The sequence below is a fragment of the Sturnus vulgaris genome, chromosome 31 (genome assembly GCF_052056855.1).
Source record: "Sturnus vulgaris isolate bStuVul1 chromosome 31, bStuVul1.hap1, whole genome shotgun sequence".
NCBI lineage: Eukaryota > Metazoa > Chordata > Aves > Passeriformes > Sturnidae > Sturnus > Sturnus vulgaris.
The window spans coordinates 4,138,873-4,163,844 of NC_142273.1; the positions used below are offsets into that span (position 1 = coordinate 4,138,873).

At 48.8% G+C, this 24,972-nt stretch overlaps 6 protein-coding genes across 6 annotated transcripts; 5 read left to right on the forward strand and 1 right to left on the reverse strand.

The window, feature by feature from the left end:
- Positions 1-1,524: 1,524 nt before the first annotated feature.
- On the reverse strand, positions 1,525-1,830 carry LOC148220788 (feather keratin 1-like). The gene has a single exon (XM_088154790.1). The coding sequence runs from the start codon at positions 1,828-1,830 to the stop codon at positions 1,525-1,527; it is 306 nt and encodes a 101-aa protein (XP_088010916.1).
- A 1,730-nt stretch (positions 1,831-3,560) lies between these two features.
- On the forward strand, positions 3,561-3,866 carry LOC106863314 (feather keratin 1). Its single transcript, XM_014892732.2, has one exon. The coding sequence runs from the start codon at positions 3,561-3,563 to the stop codon at positions 3,864-3,866; it is 306 nt and encodes a 101-aa protein (XP_014748218.2).
- A 4,819-nt stretch (positions 3,867-8,685) lies between these two features.
- LOC106863313 (feather beta keratin-like) lies at positions 8,686-9,039 on the forward strand. The gene has a single exon (XM_014892730.2). The coding sequence runs from the start codon at positions 8,686-8,688 to the stop codon at positions 9,037-9,039; it is 354 nt and encodes a 117-aa protein (XP_014748216.1).
- Positions 9,040-13,001: 3,962 nt separating this feature from the next.
- On the forward strand, positions 13,002-13,343 carry LOC148220789 (feather keratin 4-like). Its single transcript, XM_088154791.1, has one exon. The coding sequence runs from the start codon at positions 13,002-13,004 to the stop codon at positions 13,341-13,343; it is 342 nt and encodes a 113-aa protein (XP_088010917.1).
- Positions 13,344-18,215: 4,872 nt separating this feature from the next.
- LOC106863312 (feather beta keratin-like) lies at positions 18,216-18,569 on the forward strand. The gene has a single exon (XM_014892729.2). It carries the CDS (start codon positions 18,216-18,218, stop codon positions 18,567-18,569), a length of 354 nt encoding a protein of 117 aa, XP_014748215.2.
- A 5,259-nt stretch (positions 18,570-23,828) lies between these two features.
- On the forward strand, positions 23,829-24,410 carry LOC106863311 (feather keratin B-4-like). Its single transcript, XM_014892728.2, has one exon. It carries the CDS (start codon positions 23,829-23,831, stop codon positions 24,162-24,164), a length of 336 nt encoding a protein of 111 aa, XP_014748214.2. The 3' UTR covers positions 24,165-24,410.
- Positions 24,411-24,972: the final 562 nt, after the last annotated feature.

Consider the following 24,972-nt stretch of genomic DNA (forward strand, 5'->3'; position numbering starts at 1 on the left):
AATTCAACATCCAGACAAATCCACTTGCTTTCTGCCTGTCCATGCCTTCGTGGAGAGCCCCCAGCATCCTGGAGGCAACAGGAGGATGTTTGAAAAGCAGAAAGTCCTCTCCAACACACCCTAATTCTGCTCCACCCAGCACCAGGTGTCCGTGTTGGGCTTTTCCCACTGTTCCTTCTCCATCCCCAAATCTCCAAACCCCTTCTTGGAGCCTATACTCAAATTTGGTAGCAGGGTGTGGAGAGAGCCTGCAGACCTCTCCAAGGAGACGTCCACACCCATCAGAGGGATGCAGGGTCTGGGAATGTCAGCGGGACAACACTGGAGGCGAGCAGACAGCGAGATCAGAGGTTTCTCTGCCATGGTGTCAGCACACTCAGACATGCAGGGTCCCATGGTCGGCACCGAGGGGCTGCCTGGAATGGTCTCTGAGCCCTCCATTCCATCATGGAACGGTCTCTGAGCCCTCCATTCCATGATGGAATGGTCTCTGAACCATCCATTCCGTCATGGAATGGTCTCTGACCCCTCCCTTCCCTCCCTGGAATTGTATCTGACCCCTCTGTTCTCTCCAGGCAGAGTGAGGGTCACTTCTTGTGTTTGGACAATGCTCTCAGGCACAGAGTGGGATTTTGGGCTCTCTGTACAAGGCCAGGAGTGGGATTTGATGATTTGTGCGTCCCTTCCAACTTGATTATTCAGGATTCCGTTGTTCACTGAATGGCAGGGAGCAGAAGATGTGGGAGGAAGCAGAGGCACCTTGTCCTCCTCTGCATCACCAACCTCACAACAGCTCAACCCTTGAGAGATGCTCTCTCCCTCCCCAACGTCTCCTGTGAACCCCTGAGCACGGCTGGCACCTTCAGGGGGGACAGGAGGGCACAGGGGACACTGTGGTGGCAAAACTGAGGGTCACAACTCCTTGGGACTCTGTTGTGGGCAGGGTACAAGCCGTGGAAATTGTTCCAGGAAATATTTTTCTACGGAGCGATGAAAGGCACGGACCAAGGAGGTTGAGGGGTGTCAATCATGGAAACATCGAGAAGCTGTTGGCATCCAAAGCAGATCCCTCAAGGTTGTCCCACCTGACCAGAGGGTTGGGCCACATGACCCCAGGAATTGCATTCCAGCCCCCAAAATGGTGATTTTGTGACCTCCCCCATGGAGCAGCTTTAGCTGCAGATCCCAAAGCAGAAGGAACTGCAGGAGCCTCCAGTGCCAATGCAGAGTGAACTTTATTGAGTGTGCAGACAGAAACAAAGCAAGGGGTGGGCAGAGCCCCGGGCCAGGCTGCCCTGGCCAGCAGTGGCCACACTGTGGTCTGCGTGCTCCAGGCTTGCAGAGCAGCGCCCGGGGAGGCACAGAAGAAAGCAGGAGAGGCTGAAGCCTCAGCTGGCCACGCTTCCCTCCCTCTTGGGAGGGGGCCCAATGGCTGTGGAAACGCTGGCCAGCAGCTCCAGCCTCAGTCGGGCCCCGGGCTCGGGGCTTCCTGGGGGAGGCTCTCGCTGGACGTGCGGCCCGGCTCTAGCAGGGCAGGCACCTGCGGCCGCAGTAGCGGCCACCAAGGCCAGAGAGCCCCGAGAGCCCAAAGCCCCCCGAGTTGATGGGGACCCCGGACTCGCTGAGGATGCTGCCCACGGCGGCCGAGGTGGAGGATCCCACGGCGGTGTTCTGGGGGAAGGAGCTGAGGATGGGCCCGGGCAGGGTGACCACCACGGGCGAGGGCTGGATGACCACGCGGGAGTCCTGGCACTGCCGCACACAGGGCTCGTTGCAGCTGTTGGCCAGCGGGGTGGGGCCGCAGGGCCGGCACAGGTCGTAGCAGGACATGGCTGTGGCTGCGGGAGCACCTGGGGACACGGAGGGAAAGCAGGCACGGATGGAGACGCTGCTCGCTGCAGAAACAGCAGAGCCCGCAAAGAAGGGACGGCCTGGAGAGGGAAGTGGGAAGGAGAAGGAATTGCAGTCCCCAAAAGGCTCCTAAAAACACAGACAAGACCTTCTCCCACCTCCCTCCAGCGTGGCACAGAGGATGGTGATGATCACCAAGTGCCCCAGCAAAACTTAACTGAGGCAAAGCCCCCGTGGAAGTCAGAGGAGACAGAGGAAAAGAAATGGAAACAGAGGAAAGCACTCACCTGTTTCACCGAGGAGGAGAAGGCAGAAGTGGATGAGGGACCTGCACTTGAGCTCTGCCTTTTATACTGCCCCACACAGCCCCGGGCCCAGGGACAGTCTTTGCACGGGGAATGTGTTTACCAAGCTCATCTCGCATGCAAAACATCCCAATTACAAAAATTAGTGTTTTTATTTTTGCCCTGCAACGCTGCCTTTCCATTTCCCTGTGCAGGACGTGCCCAGTCAGCCTCCCAGGCTCCTTTCAAGTGCCAGGATTAGAGGCCAAAACATTTCCAGGGGAAAATGATTTGTCAGCAGGGCCGGGTGATGCAGCCAGGGCTCTGGACTGTCCCCACTGACCATCTGGTGCCAGTCCCTGCCTCTCCAGGGCACGACTTCCATGTGCAGGGACAGATCTGTGTTCCCTGCTGGACATTGGCAGCACGGGGCTGGACTGGGGCTGATCCCTCCTCTGAGATTGGGAAAATTCTCCTAGAAGAACATCGAGTGCAGCCTGTGACCGATCCCCACTTTGTGTCACCAAGCCCTGACCACTGAGTGCCACGTCCAGTTTGCCCTTGGACACCTCCAGGGATGGCTGCCCCAAACCTGCCAAGGCCAGGAGGGCAGCGATGCCCAACGGGAGAGGGTGAAGGACAGAGCCGACCCTCGCAGGGGAATGGTCAGCCTGGAACCTCAGGACCCTGGGGAGCCTGCCCCCATCATCAGGAAACACTTTAAAGTCCTGCCCTGAAGGGACAGGGCTGGAATTATTTGGGATGTTGGACACTCCTCAGCTCTGGCTGCATCACCCAGCCCTGCTGACGTGGCATCGCCCCTGGACACGTTTTGGTCTCTAATCCTGGCACTTGAAAGGAGCCTGGGAGGCTGACTGGGCACGTCCTGCACAGGGAAATGGAAAAGCAGCGTTGCAATGTCCCCATTTCTCTAATGGGGATGTTTTGCATGCGAGAGAAGCTTGGTAAACACATTCCCTGTGCTGAGGGTGCCCGTGGGCCCGGGGCTGTGTGGGGCAGTATAAAAGGCAGAGCAAGCTCAGGATCCCTCACCCAGCTCTCCTGCCTTCTCCTCCTCGGTGACACAGGTGAGCTCCAAGGCTCTCAGCCTCGCTCTTCTCTTCCTCTTCCCTTCCTCCCTGCACCTCAATGGAATCTTTGTTTCTCCGCAGAGAGACTCTCTGAGTCTTTCTCCTCGATCCCGCTCTCACCGGGGTTCTGTGGTTGTTTTTTACTGGGCACAGGTGGGAGATGTTGGGATTTCTCTGCAGGGAACACTTTGGGCTCAGGGCTGTTGGATCTCCCCTTCCACCTCCCTCTCCAGGCCGTCCCTTCTTTGGGGGCTCTGCTCTTTCTGCAGCGAGCAGCGTCTCCATCCGTGCCTGCTTTCCCTCCGTGTCCCCAGGTGCTCCCGCAGCCACAGCCATGTCCTGCTACGACCTGTGCCGGCCCTGCGGCCCCACCCCGCTGGCCAACAGCTGCAACGAGCCCTGTGTGCGGCAGTGCCAGGACTCCCGCGTGGTCATCCAGCCCTCGCCCGTGGTGGTCACCCTGCCCGGGCCCATCCTCAGCTCCTTCCCCCAGAACACCGCCGTGGGATCCTCCACTTCGGCCGCCGTGGGCAGCATCCTGAGCGAGGAGGGAGTGCCCATCAACTCGGGGGGCTTTGGGCTCTCGGGGCTCTCTGGCCTTGGTGGCCGCTACTGCGGCCGCAGGTGCCTGCCCTGCTAGAGCCGGGCCGCACGTCCAGCGAGAGCCTCCCCCAGGAAGCCCCGAGCCCGGGGCCCGACTGAGGCTGGAGCTGCTGGCCAGCGTTTCCACAGCCCTTGGGCCCCCTCCAGCCAAGGAAGGAGGGAGGGAGGTTCTGTCTGGACACGTGGCCAAGCTGTTTCATCTTTGAAAGTCTTGCTTTTGATGAATTTCCTTGTTTCTGAGCTCGCGTTTCGCGCTGGCGTGGTTTAACGCTGTAATTGCCAGCAGCCAGCGGAGGGGTTTTGCTCAGGAATTGAGGAAAGGTGGAGTCTTGCTTGCTGTCTCTCAGCTGGAATGGTTTCAGCGTCTTCTTTTCCCTTCATACATAAATATTTTCCCTTTGTTTTTGCTGAATGCTACTTGACTTTTTATCATTAAACTGATGTTGCATCTGATTTTCAGTTTCGTTGTGGTTTTTCTCTCCTTTTTACCTCTCCTCGGGGCAGAATTATGTGAAAATCTATGCAAGGATTTCCCAGAGGGAAGTGTGCATCCAAAAGTCACCACAACTCACCTGATAAGAATAATTCCATTGGTTTTTACACTCTTGAGAATCACTGAACAGGTTCACAAATACACTTTTCTTCTAGGGTTTTTTTCCCCCAATTTTTAAATCCCACCTCTGTATTTAAAAGTACAATTGTGATATTTAAGCTTGAGAGATTTTAGATCTTGTCCCCTGTTTGGCATCTTTGAAACCCTTGAGGATCTGAATGAATATGAATATGGCAGAAGCAATACTTGCCATTGTGGCAACCAAAGGAGACCCAAGAAAAATAAAGCTGTGAAATAAAATCTATTTGCAAATTAAATCTTCCTGGAACTGAGATATAAATATTTGAAGGCTCCTGGCATTCAGGTGTGGAGCCAGTCCAAATGTCCACAGAACAGGCACAGGAGGTGGTGCTCTCTTACAAAACATTTTATGTTTAAAGTTCATTAAAAATCATTTGCTTGTAAATTTGAGAATTTGTGGGGAGAAGAGTTTAGCACAAAGATGGGATAGAATCCCGGAATATCCTCAAGGGTAAATTAATCCAGCTCCTGGTCCTGCACAGGAATGAAAATCCCAAATCCCAAAACGTCCCTGGGAGCGTTGTCCAAACTCCCGGAGCTGTGGCAGCTTTGGGGCCGTGCCCATTCCCTGGCGAGCCCGGCCAGGGCCCAGAACCCTCTGGGGGAAGAATTTTCCACAAATATCCATCCCAAACCTCGCAGGCAGAGCTCCAGCCCTTCCCTGGTGGCAGCCAGCAGAGATCGAGGCTGCCCCTCTGCCGCCAGAAAACACCAAAAAAATGAAAGATGGCAAAGGGAAAAATCCCAGACCGAGGGGAACCTGGGCTTGGAAAGGTTTCCATGGGTGAATTTTCCAAAAAAAAAAAATCATTGGAGGGATTGGTGGGATGAGTTGTTCCCCGGGATCCGCCAGGCAGAACCGCTGAAGTTACATTTGTGATGAGAGGAATTTTTTTCTGATTTTTTTGTAAATAAAAACAAATACAGGGAGCTGAAGTGACGCCCCAGGTTTGGCACTCGCTGATAGAAATGTTACACAGAAAGTTTCTGTGTCATAACAATTTTATTACGGTGTTAAATTAAAAAGCATGGGGCTTAAAAGCCAATTTAAATCTATTTTTATTAAAATATGTGTATGGGGTTTGAAAATATGTATTCTGTATCTACCACCAACAGAGCATTTAATCTATTTAATCTATGTAATCAATTTGATCTATTTAATCTATTCTATATATTTATCTATTAAACCCATGGTGCAAATGGATGAGGAGCATGAGGGCTGAAGGAGGGGAATTTGAGAAAGTGAAGAGTCTGGATAAGGGGAAATAAACCCCAAAATTCACCCTCGCAGATTTAAAGGGAAAAACGGGGGGGAAAAAAAAAATTTCTGGAACCTTCCCAGGCCAGCATGGCAGGGGTGCAGAATATTGAAGTTTTTATTGAGTGGAGGTGCTCAGCTCCAATTCGAGCAGAATTTTGTACCTTTAAGGCTCTGATCCGTTGCCTGTAATGCCTGAAATCACCAGAGAGACAATTTCTGAAAAATGTGAATGTGATTTGGAAGCCACAACCCCTTTGGATGTTCAGGTGGAAAAATGGGTGTGATAACTCAGCAGATATTTTTGACTTCATGGGGTTATTGAAGCACCTTCTTTTTTTTTGCATTAATTAGTTCCCACACATATTTTTGCAAATGGAACCTTTTCTTGATAAAGGAATTGTCCTGCTTTTGTTTTCCAGTCTAGGTTTAGGCTGGCATTGCGTGAGAAGCATCATCCACCCATTAAAAATCCTTTCATCTTCCCAATTTATGGGTACTTTTAATTTCTGGTACTTTTAGACCGACTCTAATAATGTCAAGGTGAAATTACTTCAAGCACAGTCTAATAAAGACAAATTATTTTTTTCCAGCTCCTCAGCAATTTTTTCACTTGTGGCTGCCTTGGGATCCGAGATCAAATCCAAGAGGAGCCAAAACTCTTTGAGTGCCATTCCCAGTCTGACCCAGTTACAAACAATTGCCAATTAAAACGTTCACATCTCCAAAAAAAAAAAAAAAAATTCTCAGAGGACCTTCCCAAGCTTGCAGAAGCTTTGGGGTGACCTAATTTTGGCCTTCCAGGACCTGAAGGAGCCAAGGAGAAACACGGGGAGAAAATTTCCAAGAGCCTGGAGTGGCAGGACAAGGGGAAAAGGGGTCAGACGGAAAGAGGGGAGGTTCAGGTGGGATTTGGGAAGGAATTGTTCCCTGTGGGGGTGGTGAGACCCTGGCACAGGTGATTCCATGGATTCCCCACCTCTGGAATTGTCCCAGGCCAGGTTGGATGGTGGGAAGTGTCCCTGGCCCTGGACTGGCACAGGATGAGTTTTAAGGTCCCTTCCCATCCAAACCATTCCATGATTCCACGATTCTCGCTGGCATTTGTGAGCTGGGATGGCACAGAAGGGGTTTAGAGGTTCCCTTTGTAAAATAACTGATAAATCAGGATTAAAAATCCCCTTGTTCTTCCAGCTGTGCCCCAAACTGCATCACCCAGATGGAAAACCACCAAACCATCGGAATCTGATGTGATAAAGTGGTCGTTTGTCTCTGAATTCCACAATTCCGACTTTTCCTGCCTGGGCTCTGTGGGATTTCAGGGCTCTTTAGGCAGGGCTTTCCCTAAACCCAGAACTGAGATTGTTCTGACGCCCGACTGAGGCAGAGCCCGGTGAGCATCGGTGGAGACAGGAATTTATTAAGAATTTACACTCATACCCTTAATAAAAGAACACCTCGGAATGATGAATTATACATTATGGACATTCTTAGTATTTTTCTTTATGACTAAAGTCAAGCATAAGCCGGAGTCTGGATTTTGTTGTGACTGAAAGGTGGCCCTGGAATAAATTTGGTCCCTAATTCCCGAGATGAGAGAAACCTGCAGGACGGAATCTGCCTGTCAGAAGATAAGGAAATAAAAACAAAGTAAATAAGCAGTGAGGAAAAGACATTTAATCAGGTGGAACATTTGACATTCAGGACATACTCGTTGGGAATTAATTCCAGGTACAAAGGCTGTCTGTGGTCCCCAGGCCATCAGGGCTGAGGTATAAAAACCAACTCAACCCAACTCCTTCCTACCACTTCTCTTCCCTCTTTCCTCTTTTGTGAGCAAGGTCAGTTCAAATCCACTTCTCTTTCTCTGTTTGCCGAGTTCTTGCCTTTTAATAATCTGCTTTTTTTTTTTTTTTTTTTTTTTTTTTTTTCCCACAGTGTTCTGCTGGTTTCTGGATTCTTTGGGGGTGGAAGGTGGGGGAGACTTTTTATTTTTTAAAAAAGTTGGGGTTTGCTGTTGGAATTTCTGGAGTCCTGGCTTGGTTATAGAGATCCTTGAACCGGTGATAGAAATTTATTCAAACGTGGGATTTCAGACATGTTAAATGACATAGAAAATACTAGAAAAAATAAAGATTAAGAATGGGTGGAATAACTGTGCAAGGGCTTGGAACTCTGGGATCTTTAAAGGTCCTTTTAAACTCCAACTATTTGTTAAAACAGAAAATCCGGGAGCTCAGTTATATTCCAGCAGCATTTTCTATCTTGGAGGGTCTTTTCCATCCTGGAATGTCAGCTGGGTGGAAATTTTTGTTCTGGAGTGCAATGACATCTCCTGGAATATTGGGAAGTGGGATCAGGGATTGTGGGGGTGAAGGGAAAGAAGGGAAAAACTGGAGCAGAGCTGAGCACCCCTAGAAACCCGAGAATTTGGGCTTTATTGCTGTGGTGTGGATAAAACCCAGGAATGTGCACGGAACTCCTGCCTTTCCTCACATCCAGGGATGAGTTGGCTGGGAATGATTTCGGCAAGGATTTCAAAGACCTCCTCTCCAAGGCTGCTTAATGACAAATTGACATTTGTACCTCTTTGTAGGCAAAGCCGGAGCCTCCAAACGAATCCTCCCTTTCATTTTTCCAGCTCTCCCTCTCCACAGGCGCATTTGTGGTCGGGTTTCCCTCCTCACCGCTCTCTCCAGACGTGCAATCAAAATCCTGCAATTAAATTAATGACGCAGGTTTGTTTCTTTTGTTCTGCCGCCAGTTCTTCCCCGGTTCACTGACAGCACAGAGGACGTTTCAGCTTTTGTCTCTCTTTATTTAAGAGTTTGGTTTCCTCCTCAGCTCCTAAAAGGTTCCTTGGGAAGTCGCAGCCCCGATAACAGAACTGAGTGAAGGCAGGTGTGACACCGCTCCCACCTGGCACTCAGGTGTGCTCCTGTATTCCAGACCTCACCCCGAGCCATGTCGTGCTACGAGCGATGTCCCCCCACGTCCTGCGGCCCCACCCCGCTGGCCAACAGCTGCAACGAGCCCTGTGTGAGGCAGTGCCAGGATTCCACCGTGGTCATCCAGCCCTCGCCCGTGGTGGTCACCCTGCCCGGGCCCATCCTCAGCTCCTTCCCCCAGAACACCGCCGTGGGATCCTCGGCGTCCGCGGCCGTGGGCAGCGCTCTGAGCGCCGAGGGTGTCCCCATCAACTCGGGCAGTTCCTCCTTGGGCTTTGGGGCTTTTGGCTACCCCGGTTTGGGTGGTGGCTACGGCCGGTCCTACCGGCGTTACAACCCGTCCCGCAGCGGCTTCTACGGGCCCTGCTGAGACGGGAGGGGAAAGCGGGAGAGGGAACCAGGAATGCTGAATCCCGACCCGTCCCCGGAGCAGGACTGAGCTCCCGGTTCCAAAAGCGATGCCAGATCCCCCACAGCTCCACCTGGACGGGGTCCATCAGCTCCCGGTGCGAGGCCACCGCTCCCGTTTCGCTCCCGTTTCGCTCCCGTTTCGCTCCCGTTTCGCTCCCGTGCGTTCCTGATCCGGGTGGCAGCTCGGCTGCTCGGTCTATTTGGTGCCACCCGGTGTAAAAGTTTAAATTTAGGACGTGGAAGAAGAGCTCTGCCCGTGAGCTGAGCCTTTCCCCCCACACCGACACCCGGTGCTTTGCAGGGCTTTAATCCTCTCGTTGGGATTAATAAAATGATGATTTTATCATAATCTCCCGAGTCTCCTGTTGGTTTTTCCTCCCTCCCTTCCTTTTCTTATTTGAAACTTTATCACTGAGTAGATCATCAATAATCTGGGGGAGTTGGGAATGTTGGGAATGTCCAGCCCGGAGTGTGGCGAACTCAGAGCACCCCCAGGATCTGATTTAGATTTACAACAGCCACCGAAGGCATTAAACCACTCCGTTTAGGGAGGGAAAAAAATGGAAGAAATTCTCTTGTCGGGAAGGTTTGGGGCGTTCCAATAACTCAGTTATACAAATAATGTCTGCAGCAGGTTGAGCTGGGAGTTAAACTGCTCATGGTTTATGCACCAGCCTGGCGTGAGATGAAAAACCTCCCTAAAAGCTTCTTTCATCTCCGGGACTTGGGGTTTATTCCATTCCTTTGTTCCATCACACCCAGGGCTCCGGAGCCAACACGACGCGAACAAATTTCAATTCACGCCGTAATTTGTCAACTCGCTGGTGCCTCACCTGTCCCGGGAGCGTTAATTGAGTGTGGAAAATTAACTCCATCAATGGGACTCGCCGTGTCCTGCCTCCCCTGGATGTCTTGGATGAACTCCGCGTGTTAATTAGGGAACTGGAAACCCTGCCAGGATGTCAGTGTGGCTTTTCCCCAGATGGGATCTCCCCTCCAACAGCAGCAGTTTGTGCGCCCGGAGGGGAGGATGAGGAGGAGGAGGAGGAGGAAGAGGAGGAGGAAACGTTCCTGGGTTATCTCAGTTTTGTGGAGGAAAGGGAAGCGAATTTTTCTTGGGAGTGATTCCTACCAGAAGGAATGGATTTTGTGACTTATCTAAAAAAATTACGGGCTCTTGGGTTGTAGGGATTTTTAAGGAGAAGGACTCTCCTTACATAGAAAAATCTTTTCTAGAAAAACCTTTTCTAGAAAAACCTTTTCAAGAAAAAAAAAAAGGCATTTTATAGAAAAGATTCTAAAAAAAGAAGAGAATTTTCCTGCTGAAAAAATAGGAGGATTCAAAGGATTTTAAGACGACGAAGATTTGGCTTAACTTTTTTTTTTTTTTTTTTTTAAAGATAAATTATAGAAAGGTTTAATTAAATAATTGAAGTTTCTGAAGGTGTTTACCTTGAATTAGTTGAAGTCCTTTGAGTGCTCCTGACTCACTGACTCTGACTGAGGCTCTTGCCCAGGGGATGTGGGCGCCGAGATCTCCACACAACCTCGGGGAGCCAAAACTTTGCATATTCGAGCCATTAGTGAGAAGCGTTGGGAACTTTGAAGTCCTTTGAGCCCAGACTTTGTACGAAGCCTCTTCATTCCCATCTTTCGCTGAGTGCTCCCCATCCCGATTTTTTTTTTTTTTTTTGCATCCTTTCCATGCAGGAATTTCCAGCAGGGACAAATTGAGCCCTGATAAATGGGATGAAGAGCCGGGCGCTAAACCCCAAAATTTGAATTAATCTCCAGCATCCAGCTTTGCGTTTAATTTGTTGTGAAAATTGCTGCGCATCCTGGCGACTTCCTGAGATTTTGGGGGTGACTCAGGCATGGAAATGATATTAAAATTGATGTTTGGGTCAAGAAATGCAGGATTGTGGATGTCTGGATTGGCTGTGGCTTGGCCAAAGGAATTTCAGAACGTGTTTTTGTTGCTCAGCAATTCTGGGTTTAATTTTCTTCCAGCTTTGCAATCCTCAGGGGAAAAGTGCTGCTCCTCTCAGCTGTGGGAAGTGGGAAATTTGGGAATATCTCCTCCACATCTTGTGGTAACGCTTGGAATGAAATGCTGAGGCTCCACGTCAGAAAAATAAATAAATTTTAAAATGGCATTATCCACCTAAAGGAGTGAAGTCTTGAACGAGGAGTAAACATCACAACAAGCCCCTGGAGCAGTGTCTTAATGACTAAAACCAAGCCTAAAACGTCCACTGGCCCGAGGAGGCGACTTAATTAATGCTGTAATTCAGCCGAGTCGCCACAGCCTCCCCCAGCAATTAATCGCGAGCACAGGAACGAAGATGAAAGCTCTGGAATGGGAATGGGAGCAGGAAAAGGGAGAAATCCCAAGGGGAGATTTCGAAACAAACAGGAGCAGATGGGTTTGGGGGGGGGGTTTTTTGCATGCAAAAGGAGGGATGCTGATGGAATTCCATGCATAAGAGAGGGCTCTGGTGGTGCTATAAAAGCCTAGGGACAGAAACCTTTTCCATCCACTTCTCCTGCCTCATTCACCCCGGGAACAGGTGAGTCTGGACCTCGTTTTAAATGCTAAAGTGCCACTTTGATGGCTGCTTTTATTCTATTTTATTTTTGTTGTTGTTGTTTTGGGGTGTTCTTAGTCCTTTATAAAGATCTCTAAGTGTTGTTTGTTTGTTTGTTTGTTTGTTTATTTGGTTTTTTGTTTGTTTGTTTTTGTTAGATTTTTTTTATTGTTTCACCCTGAAGAGAAATTAAAAAGTTTTCTTTCTGCCCAAAGAAAAAACCTTTATTTACTTGTGAAGGTATAAAATATATAAAATATAAACTTTTTACCCTTGTAAAATCATGGCTCAGGCCTGCTGGGGGAAAAGGGTTGTGGGGAAGTGACTCAGCTGGATTGGAGGCAGAAAAAAAAGTTATTTTACCATTCCGTGCTCACGTCGTTGTTTATGGCTGTTGGTTGAGTTCCATTTGTTGTGCTTAGATGGAATGTAACTGATAACAACTTAATTCCTTCAAAAGGAATAAAAATACCTGGTTTTTGGAACAAAGAGCTCTCCTCTGCCTCGCTCTGCTCCGTGGCAGGGTTGGATTTTCCTCCCTGTGCTCCCTCCATCCCTAGAAATGTCTTTCCTTGGATTTGTGTCCCCTGCGGGAGGAGTGGTGGGAAAGGAGAGCTCAGGACAAGGCACAGCTGCCCTTGGTGGTGTGGGGAGGTCTGGGCTTCTCTTAAACCTCCTTTCAAGCCCAGACCAACTCTTCATTCCGTCTTCCATCACCACTACAGCTTAATTACGTGACTAATTACAGCTCGTTCCTTGTCTTCCAGGCTCACACCCCACAGCCATGTCCTGCTACGACCTCGGTGCCCCCATTAATTAACCACGTCAGCTAAATGGCTGTGGGTTATTTATCAAATGGGTTCTTTATTAAATTGATGCTTTATTGAATGGGTTATTTATTAAATGGGTTCTTTATTAAATAGGTTATTTATTAAATGGGTTCTTTATTAAGTGAGTTCTTTATTAAATGGGTTCTTTATTAAATTGATACTTTATTGAATGGGTTATTTATTAAATGGGTTCTTATTAAATTGATTCTTTATTAAATTGGTTATTTATGAAATGGTTCTTTATTCAATTCTGGGATCCAAGGAAGTTTTAAGGTTGTACATTAAATATTAGTGGTGAATTCTTGGGCCTGTTTGGAGTCGCGTGACGCCTCCCCCAGAGCCCAAGCACAGAATTCACCTAAGTCCAGAACACAAAGAGCACTAAAAATCAAATTTCCTTCTCAACTCCCAATCCTGAATAAACCCCTGGGAAGCTGCTGTCGTGCTGATAAATGTGGGTGTAACACAGCTCCTGTGTTCCAGAATTTTCTGCGGCCGCCGCCATGTCCTGCTACGACCTCTGTGCCCCCACGTCCTGCGGCCCCACCCCGCTGGCCAACAGCTGCAACGAGCCCTGTGTGAGGCAGTGCCAGGACTCCACCGTGGTCATCCAGCCCTCGCCCGTGGTGGTCACCCTGCCCGGGCCCATCCTCAGCTCCTTCCCCCAGAACACCGCCGTGGGATCCTCCACCTCGGCCGCCGTGGGCAGCATCCTGAGCGAGGAGGGAGTGCCCATCAACTCGGGGAGTTCCTCCTCAGGATTTGGAGGATTTGGGGGGTTTGGGGGGTTTGGGTACACACGGCCGTCCCAACGCTATAGCTCCCGCCCTGGGGAGCCGTGCTAAGGGAAATGTGGGATAAAACGCCCCGGAATGCTGGAGCCCCGCTCGATCCCGCTCCAGATGTGGTGGGAGACATCCACAACTCCCCCTTAGGTTCGTGGAGCTCTGGGAGCTCCTCCAACCTGGCCTTTGCTTGTCTTATTCTTTGATGTTTCCGGCAAAATATTTTTATTTTCTGTCGCTTTGTTGTCTCAGTCCACAGCAGCTCCGAGAGAAGAATCCCAGGATGAAAAGCCATGACAGTTCTTGTTGAATCATAGAAATGTTTCCTCACCCTTTGTACTTTTTTTATTCTGCTGTTCTGCTCTCATTAAAGTCATGCTGCATCTCACACCCCAAGTCTCCTGTTGTTTTTTGGAAAAACCTGGAAAACTTTGAGCACAAAGCTCTTTTTTTTTTGGAATATTTTCTTGCTGTTCCTCTGTTTTATGAGGTGAAAGGGGGCAGCAGAGGTTGTAGGAATTTAGGAATGTAGGAGAACTTTTGGGGTGGCCTAACTGGGATCTTCCAGGACATGAGAAAAAAATGTGGAGAGGGACGTTGGGCAGGGAATAACAGGACAAGGTGGGATGAGTTTGGAATGACAGAAAGGAGGTTTAGGTGGGATTTTGGGATGGAATTCCTCCCTGGGAGGATGGGGAAGCCCTGGCAGGGGTTATTCCGTGAATTCCCCATTCCTGGAAGTGTCCAAGGCCGGGCTGGACAGGGCTTGGAGGAACCTGGAGTGGTGGGAAGTGTCTCTGCCCATGGTCCAGATGATCTTTAATGCCCCTTCCAAGCAAAAAAAAATTCCGTGATCTCCAGACTTGAAGGACAGGCTGAATTCTCAGCCGAGTTTATTTTGAGCATGAAATTCTTCCTCATTTATCCCGGGATGGAAAAGTTTTCCAGGAATGTGTCTGTTCCTGGCTCTCCAGCTCCAAACAAGCCAGCCAGGATTTTTCCCTTCCTGAATGAGCAAAGGAAATAAACGGGAAATCAGGAATCTGGGATGTGACGGCAGCAAAATTGAGGTGAGGGGTTCCTCATGGAGAAGAAACACTTCCTTAATTTATTTTTCAAAATACCAAAAAATAACAAAATAGCAAAGAAAGATATTTCGCTTTGTGCACAGGGTTCATCCCGATTATTCCAGGCAAATCCTGGCTCCCAGGGGATGGATCAGAATCCCACATTTACCAGCCTTGGTGGCACCAAACGCTGTTCAGTGAGGAAGGTGGAGCTGGCACTCAGGGCAGGGCTAATTACGCTCATCCAATTTAAAACCTAATTAAAATCTGCATTGAAAGCTGGTGCAAAACAGGTCTGAAAACCAAACAAAACCCTTCCCGTTCTGGGTGTGTTGTTTTGCAGAGCTTCTGGTGAGTAAATAATTTCTCCCCTCGGGTGTGAATTAATTTTTGGTTCTGTTTTCTGCTGTTCCCAGCAGAATTCCAGCCTGGAATTCCACACAACCCCAGATCCTTGCAGGAATTCTCCGCAGATCCATCCAGGAGTGAGTGGCATTAATTTTTGGACAAAACCAGGAATCAGAACAGAAATTGTTTATTAGCCCAGAGTAAGATGCCAAAGCAAACCTCAAAGGTGAGGGATTTTAAAGTTGTTCATGACGGAATCCAAATAAAATTAACACCGGAATGAGCTGCAGTCAGGTGTGAAAATGGAGGATTTCACATCTCACTGTGCCAAAAACCACCTGAGATCACACATCCACAGCTTCATCTGCCCGGGCTGGGCAGCAAATTCCAGCCAGGAATGAGGGATGGCTGCAAAACCCCCAAATTCCAGGCAGACACGGCCAGAGGGGCTGAATTAAACACCTTAAACCACAGGAACAGCTTCAGGTTCACACAATTCCCAATCCAGGGGGAACCGGACAGGTGGGACTGGGCCAACCCCAAGGGCAAAGTCCCAGAGCCAGGTCTGGGCAATCCTGGGACTCCAGGGAGGGAATTCTGCCCTTTGGTTCTGCTCTGGGGACGTTCCCCCTGGAATGGTGTCCAGTTCTGGAATGGTGTCCAGTTCTGGAATTGTGTCCGGTTCTAGAACTGTGTCAAATTCTGGAATTGTGTCCAGCTCTGGATTTCTGTCCAGTTCTAGAATTGTGCCCAGTTCTTGAATAGAGTCCAGTTCTGGATTTGTGTCCAGTTCTAGAACTGTGTCCAATTCTGGAATCATGTCCAGTTCTGGAATCGTGTTCAGTTCTAGAATCGAGTCTAGTTCTGAAACTGTGTCCAGTTCTGCAATTGTGTCCAGCTCTGGAATTGTGTCCAGTTCTGGAATCACGTCCAGTTCTGGATTTGTGTCCAGTTCTAGAATCAAGTCCAGTTCTAGAATCAAGTCCAGTTCTGGAATTGTGCCCAGTTCTGGAATCCTGTGCAGCTCTGGAACTGGATCATGGTGGGAACCTCAAATGTCTCCATGAAGTCCCCACGAGCCCAGTCCAGAATTACTGAGAGAAAAGCAAAATCAGCAGAGGGGGGAACTCAGGAGATGCAAGAATTTTACAGAGGCTCCAAGACTTTGAGGAACTAATTCTTCATAACGAGCTGATTAATTACAATTCCAAAAGGAATTGCAGATGCTGCTCTCACCAGGGAAATTCCCTCTGCTCCTCCATGGATTTTGGGGTCACTTTTGTGCCTGCAGACTTTACCCAGGGATGACTGTGAGTAACCTCCCAGTTCCATTTTGATTAAAAATCGCTTTTTTTTTTTTTCAGACGTTCAGACACTCGCAGGTGTCTCAGGAGGATGTTCTCACATTATGCAAGAAGTCTTAATTATAATCTGAATATTTAGGTCTGGCCTTGATGACAAAAATCTGTGAACTCTTAATTCATTTGCTTTAATTCGTCTCAAAATCAGGCCATTAAGTCATTCTGAGCGTACAGTAAAATAAAGGCTGGAGTTGGAACAATATTTATTGTAATTATTTACAAGGAAGGCTCCAAACAGCTCTGATTTTTTTAAATTCACAGCTGGATTTTGAACGTGCTTTGTGTTTTCCAAGCAAAGCTCGGATGAGGGAGGAATAAAAAGAATGAGGAAAATTTAAAAAAAGATGGAAAAAAACTGTAGATGGTGTTATGCAAGTTAATTCCTCAGCTAACTCCTAGAGAAGAAATATTTTTTGAAATAGCTGCTAATTCCTCAAAATATGGAGAAATAGTGAGGAATGCACAGCTCAAAACAGCCAAGGAATTTTTTTTTTTTTTGGAGAATCCACCTGAAATATGCGATGGCTCAAACCAAACCTCGAACTTTTCTTTTTGATTTAAAATAAACCGGCTGTAATTCCTGCTGATAGAAACAATGGCATCAATTTCACAGCTCAATTACTGCCCTGCACCCCCGAATCTTTGCAGCATATCATCAAATAAAATACAGGAATTCAGATCTAGGTCAGGGATCTGAAATGTGCCCAGGATGGGACATTTGCATGGAATAAAGCTGCTGATAAACTTTGAAGTCCTCAGGAGGCTCTGCCCAAACCAAACGAGTTTCTGCTCCTGGGGGATCCCCACAGAGACAGCCCTAATTTAAATTTGATTTCCATGTCTCGGCACTGGATGTGCCAGGAGAGCCAAAACCTCGGAGTTAATCCCCAGGAACTGCTCATGGATTTGGGGTTGGAAAAGAGCTCCAATGTCATCAACCCCAACCTGTGGCTGATCAGCCTCGATGCTCCTGGGACATGTCCAGAGGTGGGGACTCCAAACCCACCTGGGCAGCCCCTTCCATGGAAAAATTCCTTCCTTCTTTCCTGGAAAGCCTCTCCAGGCTTGGAGGTGTCCGAGGAAGGGACGGTGACAAGGCTGGGGTTGGGAACAGCTTGGACTCAATGATCCTGGAGGTCTTTCCCAGCCTCAGGAATCCTGGGAATGGGTGAAAAGCAGCTCCAGATACTCACGGCTTGACTTCCAAAATCTGCGTCTCTCCGCTGAATTCCCCCAGGGTTCACCTTGCAGAGGAGGACACCCAATTATGCAAATGAGGCCTAATCTCCTTTAATGACACCAAGCAGATCCCAAAGGGGTTTGAAGGCTGAATAAATCCTGCTGAATTAATCCCCGTAGTGTTCCCAGGAACGAGCCCGGCCCGGAATATTTTAAGATGAAAGCACCTCGTGGTCAGATAGACAAACCACAAGATAAGGAAGTGAAGCAGTAAAAACCACAAATACTGAGGTGAAAAAAGCCTCTAATCAGTCGTGGCCCATAAATCACTTCTTGCACAAAGAGTGGCCCGGGTCGTTGGGCAACTCAAAACTTGGTATAAAAACCTGAGCAACTCCAGGCTCTCCCAGCCATTTCTCTTCCCTCCTTTGCCATCGTGAATAAGGTGAGTTTGAACCTCTTTATTCTCTTTATACAACCAACTTTTGCCTTGATTTTGTAGCTTTCCCCTCACCCCTGTTGTGGATTTTTCTCAGAGGGAGGAAAGGGTTTTATACCGAAGAGGGAGTTTCGTGTTGGTGGCGAGTTATAAAAATCATTAATTAGCCACGTTAGCTAAATGGCTGTGGGTTATTTCTTAAATGGGTTCTTTCTTAAATTGATTCTTTATTAAATGGGTTATTTATTGAATGGGTTGTTTATGAAATGGTTTATTTATTCAGTTTTGGGATCCAAGGAAGTTTTAAGGTTGTGCGTTAAATATCAGCGCTGAATTCTTGGGCCTGTTTGGAGTCGCGTGACGCCTCCCCCAGAGCCCAAGCAGAGAATTCACCTAAGTCCAGAACACAAAGAGCACTAAAAATCAAATTTCCTTCCCAACTCCCAATCCTGAATGGAGCCATGGGAAGCTGCAGTCGTGCTGATAAATGTGGGTGTAACACAGCTCCTGTATTCCAGAATTTTCTGCGGCCGCCGCCATGTCCTGCTACGACCTCTGTGCCCCCACGTCCTGCGGCCCCACCCCGCTGGCCAACAGCTGCAACGAGCCCTGTGTGAGGCAGTGCCAGGACTCCACCGTGGTCATCCAGCCCTCGCCCGTGGTGGTCACCCTGCCCGGGCCCATCCTCAGCTCCTTCCCCCAGAACACCGCCGTGGGATCCTCGGCGTCCGCGGCCGTGGGCAGCGCTCTGAGCGCCGGGGGTGTCCCCATCAACTCGGGCAGTTCCTCCTTGGGCTTTGGGGGTTTTGGCTACCCCGGTTTGGGTGGTGGCTACGGCCGGTCCTACCGGCGTTACAACCCGTCCCGCAGCGGCTTCTACGGGCCCTGCTGAGACGGGAGGAGGAACCAGGAGGAGAAGACCAGGAATGCTGAATCCCGACCCGTCCCCGGAGCAGGACTGAGCTCACGGCCGCGGTTTTCGGATGCCTCGTGAGACACCCCCAGCCTGGAGTTCAAGGAGCTGTGGGAGTTTGGCATCTCCCCAAACCCGGCCTTTGCTTGCCTTTTGTTGTGCTTTTACTCCGTGTTTCTCACCAAATGTCTTGTCCTGCTTTTTATTTTTTTTTTTTTTTAATTTGTTTTGGTGGGGTTTTTTTTGTATTTGATAATAGGCAAACTATTAATTGTTGGCAATTGTTCTGCATGGCTGGATTAGCACAGGTCATTCATGGACGAAGAAAGGAGATTTCCATTTGCTGAGTGTGTCGCTGTGAGAGGGACGAGCGGGGTCTGTCCTTGCTGGACCATGGAAATGTATTCCTGACTTTTACCTTGCTTCCTTCCCTTCCTCAACCCATTAAACTCGTGCCTGCATCAACCCCCCGAGTCTGCCTGGCCTTCTTTGCTCTCCCAGCCCCTTTCCCCGGTGCCTTTGGAAGTCCCCACTTCCAGAAAACACCACGCAAATAATTTCAAAGAACAAGTCAGATTCCCGTGGTGGAAAACTTCTAAAACCAATCCTGAGACCCCTTATCAGAGGCAGAAAGGGACCCTGCAGTGGGTGCCTCCTGCTGTGACATAAACAGGGGAATTTTAAAAGATGTAAAGAAATTTTAAAAGATGTGATAACTGGGAAAAGCCTTTTAGAAGAAAAGCCGAGATTCCTCAGGGAGATGTGGAGGGACAGGAGCAGCAGTTGGGGCGTCCCTTGGGCACAGCCTGGAGGTGTTGGGGTGCAGCTGAGCTCAGCCCCTGCTGAGCCTGGGAGGGGAGGCACGGAAGGATGGGAAGCGTCTCTCCCTTGGGAATTTGCTGGGTTGGGAAAACAAGGCTGGGACTGAGAGATTAAAGGAGTAAAGTTTAAAGAATTTTTAGTTCTAAGCCTTTATTTGGGTGTTTGAAGCTGTGCCTGGCTGAGCTGGGCTTTATCAGGCGCTGCTTTGTTCCTCCTGGATTGGGATGAAGGTGATGTTTGGACACTGGAGCTTTGCTCCCTGAAGGAAGAAGGTTTGGAAATCTTGCCCTGAAGGCTCCGGGTAGCTCAGCCCCTAAAATTCCCAATATCTCTGAAAAGTCTCTCTTGGATCTTTGCCTGCCTGTCCAGAATGGAGCTGAACTGTAATTAAAGATGCTGATGAGGTGGTGCCGACTGCAGTCATTAGTGGACTGAAATTAAAGGAGGTAAATGAAAGAATTAATGATTTGAAGGAGGAGGTTTTTCTTAATAAACACCAGAAGACAGTGGAAAGCTGGCAGTTTGATGTTCTATTACAGGAGGAGCTTGGTCTGGATTAAATGTTTAATTTAATGTTTTTTGCCATCTCAACTGAAGCTATTCCCTGATCAAAGGGGATGAATTCCAAAAAGTCCAATGGCTCCAAAGGGCTGTGACTGAGGCATTCCTGAGAGCTGCCTTGGACAGGTTCAGGAGGATGACAAAATTAATTTCCTTACCCTTTCAATTCCCTTCTCATTAATTGAACCAAATCCCCTCCCAGATTGCACAAAAACTCCCCTCGAAGTTGGGAAGTTTCGTCCAAGCATTCAGAAATTCAGGTCAAACTTCTCAAAATAAAATAAAAGGCGACCCTCAAGCATCACTTCCCCCTTTCATTCCTGTCCCAAGCGACCTTTTTGGGTGAAAACTTGGTGTGGCAACAAGTGAAGCACAATTCTGAGTGAAAAAGGGAAATCTGGGTGGGTTGGCAGTCAGGCAGAAAGGGATTTATTGGCTGCTGCAGAAAATGAGTGGGAATATCGTGTTAGACAGAAATATTCTTCACATTTCTTCTGAAGACCTGCAACAATCATAGAAATATAAAAAAAACCACTGGGGTTTTTTGCAGAAAAACAGTGAAAATCCCTTTCAGCACCAAATTCTGCAAAAAAGCTGCAGCATCTCCTGGGTTTACAGGAGAAAGGAAGAGTCAGGAAAACTCTGGAGAGCTTTTATGGCTTTTTTTGGGGCTGCCTGGAGGATCCGAGACATTCCTGCACCTTTTATTACCCATTCCCCGCAGGAATTGTTGGGTTTGCTTTGCATTTGGCCGGGTTCCCAGCAGGGAAATGGGTTTAGCTCACACTTTGTGTTTATGATGGGTTTAACCCAGGAACCACGAGGCCGCTTTCATCTCCTGGCTTTGCATCCATTAAATATTCCCGACTCCATCCCTCCCTCTCCACCTCCCAGAGCTGGCATGAGTCAAAATCCGATTTGTTTAGGACTTCTGGCGTTTTGGGCACACACACACACACACACACACTGTGGCAGCCAGAGTTTTAATTGGAGTCCTGAGTGTGCAATTCCAGCCTTGATAAGCGCCCGGGAGATTTCAGATCCCTGTGATATTCCCATGAGCAACATCCCAAAGCTTTGGGCTCCTGGCAGGAGGAGATGGAGCCAGCCAGACAAGTTGGATTTAGGATCACCTTCAGAAGTGGGGTTTGGGCTCTTTTTATCTTCTCTGCAGCTTTTGAGGATTTGGCTTTCAAACCACAAGCTGGTCTTGGAGTCGATGGATGATTCTTGTTGTAAAGGAAAGTCAGGGAATCTTGGAATGGTTTGGGTGGGAAGGGGCCTCAAAAATCATCAACACCATGGGCAGGGACACCTTCCATTATCCCAGGTCCAACCCTGCCTTGGGATCCAGGGACAGCCACAGCTTCTCTGGAAAAAAAAAATTTAAAAATTTTTTAAACATTTCTGTGTGTGCAAGGAGAACTTCGGGAAGGTCTGGTCAATCTTGAGGGACAGGAGAGTTTCCACCCATCGTGGTGGGGGTCATCCCAAACCGGGGACATCCAGGGACTCACGGCTGGAATTGTGCAAATTCTGATTTGCGTTTCAAGGCCAAGGTGGAAGGATTGGAGCTGGTGGGGAAGTTTCTGGAATCCAGCAGGAACCTTGGCCGCCCCTTTGAACCCCTGGTCATGTTCAAAGAGTCCTTTTTTTTTGGAGATCATCCCCCATTTGCATGTCTGAGTGGTCGAGGGAAGCGTTTGGGGAACTTTGAAGATTTCTGCTCTTCAGAAGTCTCCAACCAGCGTTTATTTCCCAGGAGATGTTGGGGAAGATACTCCCAGTTCGGGGCTGATTTGCCTGTCTCTGCCTCGGAGATGAAACACGAGGAGAGGTTGGAATGCTCAGCCCTGCCCTCCAGTCCGCTCCTCAACCGTCTGCAATTACTTTTTAATCTGGAAATTGCCTTTGAAAAGGAACTGGAATTGCTGCACGCTGAGGTGCTCTTTGAGACGTGCAGAGTGAAAGCCAGAATTGGCTTTCAAAGACGGAGGGGGGGGAAAAAAAAGGAACAGGAACAATATAAACGACTCTAATTAACTGCTATTAATTTGGGGAACAACTTTGCATAATGGTTCGAAGCCCAGCAGGGGGAAGCAATAATTTAGTGGCAGATGTAAATGGGTTTGGCGTCTTTGATGACCCCAAAGATGAGCTTGGGGAAGGCTTTGAGTGTCTCTGAGCAGCCCCAAATTCCCAGGCATCCTCCACTGACCTCAATCGCTGTCCTGGAGTTTGATGTCGGGACAAAGCCCGACCTGGAGACTCCTGAGGTGAAGGACTTGGACACTCAGTTCCCAAATTGTGTCTCAGATTCCATCACGGGAGCGTGGCGGTTTAATAAGAAAGGAACAGATCAGATGCTGATCCTCTTTGATGCTCTCTGCTGAGTCAAGGAAATAAAATCTGTTCCCTCAAAGAATCCACTTCCCAGTGCCTTTGAGAGTGGTGGAGTTCAATCAGCTCTAAATGCTTTCTAACAATTTTATTTCCTTTATTTTTTTTTTTTTTGCGTCTCTCCCCTCTGTTCGAGAGGAATTTGGTGAAATAGGAAAATTTCGTGCCAAAACCTTGTGCCCTCCGTGCGGAGGGGAAAGGGATTCCACAGGGAAGTTCGCTGCCCCTCTCCTGATGGTTTCATTCATCTGTGTCACGATTCCTTGGGATGCAAAAGAATTTCCTGAGTAACCCAAATGAATCAGCCTCCGACCAGGAATTAACCGGGCTCGTACGATTTGAGGATAAAAGAAAACCTCGGCGGAGGAATGCATAGATTAGAGGGAGGAAATGAAATCCAGGCAAGAAACACAAACAGAGAGGAAAAGCAAATCCCCAGCCAGGGGTGTTTTGCATACGAGGAATCGTTAGTAATTGGCTGCTAATGAGCTACAAGCACAATTTGTGTCCCGGGTCCTCGGGCTCTCTGGGCCAGGGTATAAAACCAACCGGGCCAGGGGAGCTAAAATCACTCCTGCTTTATTCTCCTGGGAGAAAAGGGTAAGTCTTGATCTGCTTCACATTTTCCTGGGTTGTTGCTGTCTTTGTGTTTTATTTTTTTTTTTTTTCTGCTGTTTGTCTGTAGCACTCCCCGGTTTGCGCTCTTTAAAATTGCCGGGGAGACCTCGAAGCCGATTTTTCTCCAGGGATGGACACTCTGTGAAGGGTGGAGATTCTTCTTGTGCTGACCTCGGGTTTTTTTTTCATTTCTGCCACCCAAATCTTTCCCTTCCGAGATGTTCCAAGCTCTGCCCGCAGCTGGGAGTGGATGCGGGGAATCTGCGCAGAGTTTTTGGCTCTGCAAGTGGAATCGCCAAATATTTGGGGTGGGAAGGGACCTCTGGAGATTTCCCAGTGCGACCCCCAGGGTCACCTGGAGCCGGTGACACAGGCAAGGCTCCAGGAGGATTTGGAACGACTCCAGAGCGGGAGAATTCCGGGCAGGAGACTCTGAATATCTCCAGAGGGAAATTCCCTGAACTCCCTTGCCCGGAGCAACCGGGCACCCTCAGGGTGAAATTTCTGCTCCTCGCTTTTATTCGCTGAAGAATTTTTAATTTTTTTTATTTTTCCCCTCTGTTTTGGGGCGCAGTTTTCCCTCGCTTTTCTGACTGTCTGCTCCCTCTTTTCCCCACTTATTTCAGGGCTGCAGGAGGAGAGAGGAGCGCTCAGGAGGAGGCGCAGCTGCCCTTGGTGGTGTGGGGAGTTCTGGGCTTGGCTCAAATCTCCTTTTAAGCCCGGATTAACTCTTCATTCAATCCTCCAAAGAGCTGCGCGCTCTCCATCACCACAACACCTTAATTACTCGATTAATTACAACCCGTCCCTTGTCTTCCAGGCTCACACGCCGCAGCCATGTCCTGCTACGACCTCTGTCCCCCCACGTCCTGCGGCCCCACCCCGCTGGCCAACAGCTGCAACGAGCCCTGTGTGAGGCAGTGCCAGGATTCCACCTACGTGATCCAGCCCTCGCCCGTGGTGGTCACCCTGCCCGGGCCCATCCTCAGCTCCTTCCCCCAGAACACCGCCGTGGGATCCTCGGCGTCCGCGGCCGTCGGGGATGCTCTGAGCGCCGGGGGTGTCCCCATCAACTCGGCCAGTTCGTCCTCGGGGCTCGGAGCTTTGGGCTATTCAGGTTTTGGGGGGGTTTATGGGAGGTCCTACCGGCGCTCCAACCGCTGCGGGCCCTGAGGATGTTTGGGGAAGGAAGGAGCAGGAGATGGGAAGAGCGATCCGGATGCAGGACTGAGCCCCGTGCCCGCCCGCTTGCTTTGCCCTGAGCTCACGGGGTTTGGCCTTTCCCGTTTGATGCCTTTCTGTGCCGTCAGGGGGGTGAAAAATGTGAAAAATGCCACTCGATTGTCGCTGGGTGTCCAGCTGTAAAGCGCTGCCTTGAAGAACAGGTGATCGGTTTTAATCCGTATTCAGCCCTTCTGCTTTCTCATGCTGTATTTTTTTTTTTTTATTTTTAAATTCCACTTCTTGCTCATTAAATCCTTGGTGCATCACGATTTGTGGTTTGCAGTGTTCCTTCTCTCTCTTCCTCTTTGGAACCTCCTCTGTGAGAAATTTGCCTGTGCATAAATCATGGTACCAAGCAGATCTGCATTTAAGGTATACCACGCTAATTACCGAGGAGTTAATCATAGAAAAATATACACAATGAGGTAATATAATTTTTTTCTTTATTTTTTGGTGGGGAACAATTCCCTTCTGTCTCATTTCTGGAAGAACAATATGAAATAATCACTCTTGGCTAAAAACAACTGGGGGGAAAGAGGTGGGAAAGTTAAAGCTGCTTTAGAGACAAAACTTTATTTAACTTTTTCCAATATCCCATCTACACATCCACTCCGTAAATTCGAATCAGTTCCCCTTCGTCCTCTGAAAGAATTTGCCTTTGGAAATAATTTCTCCCCGTATTTTGTCAGCTCCCTGACACTGAAAGGTGAAATGAGGTCACCCTGAACAAACCCAGGCGGAACATTTAAAACCCAAG